This window comes from Enhydra lutris, unplaced genomic scaffold (genome assembly GCF_002288905.1).
Source record: "Enhydra lutris kenyoni isolate GAN:26980312 unplaced genomic scaffold, ASM228890v2 scaffoldscaffold55, whole genome shotgun sequence".
Classification (NCBI taxonomy): Eukaryota; Metazoa; Chordata; class Mammalia; order Carnivora; family Mustelidae; genus Enhydra; species Enhydra lutris.
In genome coordinates this window covers 56540-64564 of record NW_019154139.1, presented here as the reverse complement: position 1 = coordinate 64564, position 8025 = coordinate 56540, and the positions used below count along the sequence as shown (strand labels likewise).

At 59.5% G+C, this 8025-nt stretch overlaps 1 protein-coding gene across 1 annotated transcript in view; it reads left to right on the top strand.

Annotated features, from left to right (window-relative positions):
* Positions 1-1809, top strand: part of LOC111157633 (SH3 and multiple ankyrin repeat domains 3) — a 48648-nt gene extending 46839 nt beyond the window's left edge. Inside the window, 1 exon segment of the mRNA XM_022519225.1 lies at positions 1212-1809. Within this exon segment, the coding sequence (XP_022374933.1) occupies positions 1212-1809 (598 nt within the window).
* Positions 1810-8025: the final 6216 nt, after the last annotated feature.

The window sequence follows — 8025 nt, the reverse complement described above, 5'->3', positions numbered from 1 at the left end:
GCTGTTCCTGACCGCCCTGCTCTCCGCTGTCCTCGCGCTGTCCCGAGCGCCCTGCTCTCCGCTCTGCTCGGCTTCGTGGGGCTTCTGTCCCACCGACAGCCCCCTCCCCCGGCTTCCCCGGGCGCAACTGGGGCGGACAACGGAAAGGAAGGGGGAGGGACGAGGGAGTGGGTACTCTCTGGAGGTCCTCCCAGGTCGGCCTCCCACTGCGGCCATGCTGGAGAGGGGCTGCAGGTCTGGGGTCCCGACAGCTGATGTTGGGTAGGGAGGCGCCGTGTGTGTGTGTGTGTGTGTGTGTGTGTGTGTGTGTGTCTGCGTGTCCGCACATACGTGCGTCTCTCACAAGCAGTCCACTGCCATTCCTGCCACTCTGCTGCATGTCTGTGACACGTGTGGGTGCTCCTGCGGCTGCAGTGTGCTGTCCTGTGCAGGGAGGCCGCGTGTCATCGGTGTGTCGCTGCTTCACACCTGTCCTGCACACGCGGCTGCTCTGCGTGGGCACGAACGCTGCCTGGTGTCTGTCTCTGACTCATGGGCTCGGTCAGTCTGTGCCACCAGCAGTCGTCATCACGACTCAGCCATCCCTGAAGCCCGCCCAGGTTCCTCTGGGTTTCCTCAGGAGCGCAGAGCTGTGTGTGGGAGTGGTGAGGGGTAGTGCCACAGTCTTCCCCTCCAGGGCACGGGTGGATGGGGCTGTGCCCAGGGCCAGTGTGGGAGGCTGTCAGTGTTGGGGCGGTCTTCCCTTTGCCGCGAAAGGCTGCCTTTCCTCCGCTGGGCTGCGAAAGGGACCATTGCTTTTTACTCTTTATATTCCATTCAATCTAGTCCCCTTCTCCCCCAGCAGGGCCCTGGCTCTGACCCTGGGGGCCAGACAGAATGGCCGTCGTAATCCTCGGATCCCACCTTTTTTCCGGCGGCCCTAAGGCTACCGAGCCCCAAGCTCCGCCCCCAGCGTCCTCCCGGCCGCGGGCCGCGCCCCCCTCCGCCTGCCCCCGCGTCTCCTGGCGCCCACCCCGAGCCCCGCCCCCAGGCTCCCCACCAGCCGCCGGCCGCGCTCCCCTCCGCCTGCCCCCGAGTATCCTGGTGCCCACCCAGCCCCCAGCCCCAAGCTCCGCCCCCAGCGTCCTCCGGGCCGCGGGCCGCGCCCCCTCCGCCTGTCCCCGCGTCTCCTGGCGCCCTTCACCTGGCCTTGACCCCCTCTCCCTCCGCAGGCTCTTCAGCAGCCTCGGTGAGCTGAGCTCCATCTCAGCGCAGCGCAGCCCCGGGGGCCCGGGCGGCGGGGCCTCCTACCCGGTGCGGCCCGGCGGCCGCTACCCCGTGGCGCGCCGCGCCCCGAGCCCAGTGAAGCCCGCGTCGCTGGAGCGGGTGGAGGGGCTGGGGGCGGGCGCGGGGGGCGCGGGGCGGCCCTTCGGCCTCACGCCTCCCACCATCCTCAAGTCGTCCAGCCTCTCCATCCCGCACGAGCCGAAGGAGGTGCGTTTTGTGGTGCGCAGCGTGAGCGCACGCAGCCGCTCGCCCTCGCCGTCGCCGCTGCCCTCGCCAGCGCCCGGCCCCGGCCCCGGCCCCGGGGCCCCCGGCCCGCGCCGGCCCTTCCAACAAAAGCCGCTGCAGCTCTGGAGCAAGTTCGACGTGGGCGACTGGCTGGAGAGCATCCACCTGGGCGAGCACCGCGACCGCTTCGAGGACCACGAAATCGAGGGCGCGCACCTGCCGGCGCTCACCAAGGACGACTTCGTGGAGCTGGGCGTCACGCGCGTAGGCCACCGCATGAACATCGAGCGCGCGCTCAGGCAGCTGGACGGCAGCTGACGCCCCCTCCCCACGCCCCAGCCGCGCCCTGCCGGCAGGGCCCCCCACCCCGACCCCCGGGCCGCGGGCTCGGCCCGCCCCCCACAACGGCGCCCGGGCCAGGAATGTTGCATGAATCGTCCTGTTTGCTGTTGCTCGGAGACTTGCCCTGTACATTGCTTAGTGCCCTCCCCGGCCGGCGAGTCCCACCCAGCACAGGGTCAGGAAGGGCGAGGGCCAGGGGGGCTGGAGCGGGAGAGGGTTGGGGGTGGGGTGCTCCGGCCTGACCATCTCCCGCACAGCTTCTGGTGGCTACTTTCCCAGAGGGGGGGACCTAGTCCAGCATGCGAGGTCAGGACACACCTTGGTGACTCGGGGGGAGGGGGGAGACTTGGGGTTCTCGGTTGGGGGCCTAGGAGCCCCCCTGTTTTGCATATTTTAATCCACCCTATATTTGGAACGAGAAAAGGAACAAATATCTCTGTCCTTAATAGCTTCCCTTCCCCTCCCCTACAGCCCCCCACTGGTTCCGCTGCTGCTGCTGCCCAGTCTTCCATCTCTGGCCCCTCACTGCCACTGCCACCCCACGTGGGGCGGGGGACGCTCCAGCTGGTCTGGGGTTGGCCAGGGTCCTAGTAGCCCGCCCTGGGGCCCACGGCTCGGCCCTCTCCCCTCGCTGAGCTATAGTGTGCCCCACCGACCCTTCAGGTGCTGCGTGGAGGAGGGGCGGCAGGCAGCAGAGTCCTGCTGGGCACTAGCAAGGTCAGGTGACCTGGGTGACCATTGCCCTGGGGAGGGGCAGAGCCCTGGCGTCCGCCCCCCAGCCAAGTCCCTCACAGGGCCCCTTCCCAGGAGGGGTCTAGCCTCCTCCCCACACTGTTGGGCAACCACAGCAGAGAAGCCTCCCTGCCTCAGACCCCAAAGTCTCCTGTTCCTGCCCTGTGTGTGTGCACACATGAGCGAGCGCGTGAAGCTCTGAGTGCGGCTGAGTGCATGGGAGCCCTGTGTGTGCCTGATTGGAGCGCGATCCCTGGGCCACTCCGGACCTGGGGGGGGTCTCCAGCAGTGTGTGCGGGGTGTGCGTATGGGTGTGTGCCATGGAAGCACACCCCCACTTCCAAAGAAAGTCAGAGGCACCCTAGGACCTGCTGTTTGCCCAGTCTGTCCTTCCAGAGCCGCCTCCCTGGTGAAGCTCTGCTGCTGGGACAGGCTCCCAGGGGCCCTTGGAGGCAATGCCCTCCCCCCCCACCTTGGGCTTCTGGGGGGGTCATAGAGGACCCCTAGAGTCAGGCCACCGCAGGCCCTGGGGAGAGGCAAAGACCCCAGAGGACACCCCAGCCCCCCTTACTGTGACTCCTCACACTCAGCAATGATCTGTGGGGTGGGGGGGCCCTGGGACGTTTTTAAACCTAGGGTTTGGAGTCTGGACTAAGCTCCATCCACGTCACTCACAAGTTTCTGTTTATATTTCTAGCTTTTTTTAATAAAAAAAAAAAAAACACAGAAAACTGAAGTTTTCACAGCCCAGGGGCCTGGCACGCCGGTCTGTGCCCGCCCGCCCCGCCCTGGCCCACCGGCCCCATTCCCTGGGCAGAGTCACACCCAGTAACCCCTTCACCAACAGACCAGGTCACACACACGGCAGCAGTCACTGTAACAGACTGCCACATACACACTCGGTCTCACACTCACCTGTGGGTTTTTGGTTCTGTTCAATTTGGGTTTTTAACTTTACAGGGTCAGTTCTGCTTCACCCCTCCTTTTGTATGGAGTTCCATCCAGGGGATTTCACCCCTACTCCAGTCCTGAGGCCTCCTGACCCTGATGTTGTGATACACCCCACAGAGATCTATGTTTCTTATATTATTATTATTGATAATTATTATAATATTATTATGTAATAAATTTATAAGAAATGAAACTTTCTCAGTTGCCTGTTTGAGGAATTCTTAGGAGCACAAACTGCTGTCCCTTGGACAAATCTCCCCAGCCTTGTCACAAGTATCCAAGCCTGGGCGCTGGTGACTCTCAGATCTCCGACCCGGTGTCCTTGTTGGCCTCCATGTCCACATGCCACGCTTCTCGTCTCTTCTGGAACTGTTGCAGGACCTCAGCCTGGGCTTGCTGACTGGGAGGTTTCTCTGTCTATCAGCTGACCGAGGAGCTGCCCTGGGCTAGAAGTCTGGTTGTCTGTCCTCTGTGACCCCTGCCGCAACCCCTCCCCCTCCATGTCCCTTTGTTTCTGAATCCTGTGGCTCCTGTCTTTGAACCCTCTTTTGTCTGTCCCAGCTGTCCTGCCCCCATGGCTCCTGCTGTTGTTCAGGCTTTCCTTCTCCCCTCTGAGCTGACAGTCTCAGGAGCCTCCAGCTGCCACCCCCCACCCCCAGCTGTGTGGCACCTGGTTGGGGGTGCTCCGCCCACAGGAAGAGCAGAGGCATCTCAGCGGGTGGGAGGAGGAGTCACAGTGTGGCCAGTGGGTGGGCGTTCTCCTGCAGAGTGGGCGCAGGAGGCCCCATGGGAGCTGAGGGAGGGCGGGCGCGGCTGGTCTCCCCCCCCCCCCCCCCCCCCCCCGTAGAAGACACATCAGGCACCGGTCACAAGGCGAGGTGGGGTGCGGATAGGACACGGTGATAAATGTGGACCTTGACTGGGGCTATTGCTGGGTCGGGGTGGGGCTAGTGGGAGACGCCACGGGAAAGTGTGAAGATCCCAGAGGGAGCAAAGCGGGTAGAAGAGGCATGGACTCCGGTGTCTTCACTGAGAAGACGTGGGGGCGGCAGAGAGGCTTTGAGGGTGTGAGCCAGGTCCGGAGGGCCTGGGAGGGAGTGGGGAAGGCCCTGTGAGGCTTGGACCCTGAGAGGTTTGCCACTTGTCTAGAAAGCCCCACAACTTCAAATTTCCAATTTTTTCAAATTTTTAATTTTCACTTTCAAGTTAGAAACTGTGGTCATCAAACAAGAGGCCATGAAGGAAGTCAGGGATCTGGGATCTGGAAGTAGGGATCTGAGCAAGGGGCTCTCAGTGCAGGGGTGGAGGCAGGACCCTGACTTGCGCTGGACCTAAGCCTCTGCTGGGGGTGGGGGCTGTTACCCTCTGAGCTGCACGCGGAACCCTAAGTCGCTCTGGGGCTGGGTCCAAGCTTGGGGTAAGTACAGCTTCCGAGAGAAGAAAGTAAGAGCAAGGGCAGAGGCAGCCTTCCGTGGACACGGCAACACCCACTCTGACTCCCAAGAGATTTGGGGGAGAAGATGAATATGCCCCTCCCCTCAGAAGGGGAGTCAGACCCTTCACACACATCCCCCCCCCCACCCCCCGTGAGAGAAGATGTGGCAGAGGAAAGTGTAGGTTCAGGGCTGGGGGAGTTGCAGCCCCAAACGCTTTGGGGCAAAGACATTCTCACTCAGGGCAAAGGTCTCCTCGTGGCCTCAGGATGTCCTTTTGGGGCCCCCAAGAAACTCACCAACGCTCTTCCTCGAGCCTGGAGCAGAGACCGTAGACCTAATCCTCCCTCACCCCAGCAACCCTGCCCGAGGTCCTGTGGACAACTTGGGCTGGCTGGATGCACATGGTGTCTGCTCCGCAGAGGACCTCTCTGGAGAGGGTTAGGGATTAGTGTGAGGAAAGATGGGGTGGGAGCTGGACTGGTCAGGTGGGCGGGGGTAGCGTTTGGAAGTGAAGAGCAGGAAGTAGGCTGGGGTAAACAGGAGAGCAAATGGGGTGGGGAGGGAGGAGGGCAGGGAGGGAGGTGAGGTGGAGGGGCATAGGGGTGGGGAACCCCTCCTCCTGCTCCCTGTGATGGGAGCTTTGCCTGGGCCTGAGTCAAGCCCCCAGTAGCCCCTGGGACCGTACCCTCTGGCCCTAGCGTCTTACCTGTCTGGCAATTTCCTACCTCTCTCGCTTGGGCTCTGGAACACTTGTATTCGAGACATTTGCTTCTTCCATTAGGGTTAAGGACAAAATTAAACCTGGGGGACCATGTGCCTATCCCGTGGCCACAGGGACAGGTACTGTGACCGGCAGCCCTTTCTAGAACCAGAAGTGAGTGTTACTCTGTGGGGTCAGACAGTACTTTGTCTTTTAGAATCTAGGCATTGGGTCTTCCACTGTGTCATTGCGTGACCCTAAGTGTTTTGAAAAACTAGGTACTGTTTTCATCTCGAAGCTTAAAATATCTTCTTTCTTTTTAAAATTTTTTTGACGATTTTGTTTATTTGAGAGAGAGAGAGAGCAAACACAAAACACAAGCAGGGGAGCAGCAAAGGCAGAGGGAAAAGCAGGCTCCCCACTGAGCAGGGAGCCCAACGTGGGGCTCGATCCCAGGACCCTGGGATCTTGACCTGAGCCGAAGGCAGAGGCTTAACTGACTGAGCCATGGAGGCGTCCTATTTTTATCATATGTTGAAATACTTGCAAAGGTTGTGATTTCTGGAAAATTGTATATATTAGCATCAAAATAAATGTTTACATCATTCTGCTAAATGATTCTTTTGGACCTAAATACCACATCGATTTTATGGACATTACAATCCTGTAAAAACTCCTGAAGAGATGTTTTCTTAAACAGTCAATATTTTAATGACCACATCTTGAATTCCTGTTGCCATTTCTTAGACTATAAAATCCAAAAGCCTCTTCGGCTCCCTTATCAGGCACAGTCTGACACTCAGATGTGTCAGGCTCCTAAGGCTCCATCGGCAAGTTGTGAACCGCTAAGACTCAGGTTGGCGAAACGGGGCTTCCTGAACCGCAGGTAGAGGAGCGGGACCACCTGCAGTGATGGCCGCACAAGAAAGGAAAAAAAAGGAAAGGCCCTGAACACTTCCATGCAGGAGCCCGGTAGGGAAGACATAAGTTCTGGGACACTAAGGTCAGAGAAAAAAAACCTACCAGTTGGGGAAAGCACACAAGGGCCTTGAAAATTCCCTAGGAGACGCATGTCCTCCTTACACTCAGGTGGAAATGGGGGAGCCTTCCTGATACGCAGGGAGCAGTGATAAAAGCCGTGAGACCCTCACAAAGGGGATGTTACTGAGGCCCAGTTACGTTCATGTAGGTGAAACCCAGCTTGCTGTTCGGCAGGAGTGGGAACAACATACCAAAACTCATAACCCCCCGGCCTTGCTTCTCCCTACCAAACAAAGAGAAGATGTCCTGGCCCCGTGTTAGAAGGCGGAGGAGGGACAGGAAGGGGTCCCCCAAACAGAGAAGGCACTTGGAGACTGGAAGTCCCAGCAGGCCACTCCACCCCGTTGGAACAATTTTGTTCAGGGGACTCCCTGGCAGGTGCCCCGATGGAGGAAGGTCTGCAGCGGCCGCAGGGTTACTCTCCAGACCTTAGCCCGCAGATTTCACAGAGCAATGGGACCCACAGAAGGACACTGCAGTGAGAGCCAAGGGCTCACATGCAGCCCAGAGGACATGCATGACCCTAACTGACAGCTAGCCTGTAATTAGATCTCGTGCCGCCACCTGGCCTCAGCGACGGGAAAGACGAGGCCATCTCTGAGAGATTCCTGGAAGGCCCAAACAAGCCTCCCCCCATCCTGGCCTCTGCAGGCGTTTCTAAGGGTTATGTCAGTCTCCACAGGGCCTGGAATACGCAGCCCCGAGAGAGGTCACTGAGCAAACATGGACCGAGATGGAATCAGCACTGTCGGTACCCGGCACCCCATAACAGGAGAGGCAAGATCTTCTGGCCTAGAGGAGACTTGGGGACACTCATGGAGAGGAAATAAGAGGCCTGACAACGGAGTTGAAGAACTGCAAACACCTGGCCTGAAGGGTGGGAAGAGAAGACCCTTTGTCTCTAAGAGACCAGAGATGGAACCTCCAGATCTAGCAGAAGAGGTGAGAGACAGCATCTCCTGACGCTCAGGGGGAGGAGACAAAGCGGGAACACTCAGGGAGGGCATGGAGACCTCCTTACACTCAGATGGGAGAGGGAAGATTTCGCGATCCTCAAGTAGGGGAGATGAGACCTCAAGACCCCCAGGAAGGAGATAGAAACCTTCAGACAATCAGGGAGCTGGGATGAGATTGTCAGACATTTACCGAGTAAAGAAGACCTTGTGATATTCAGGTAGAGAAGATAAAAGCTCATGACTCTTAGGCAGGGAGGGAGACTGTAATCACGTAAGGGACAGGAGACTTCCAGCAGCCAGGTGGGGGCACGAGAATTCCTGGCACGTCAGTGTGGCTGAGGAAGCCTCAGTGCCCTCCCACAGGAGAGATGCAGCT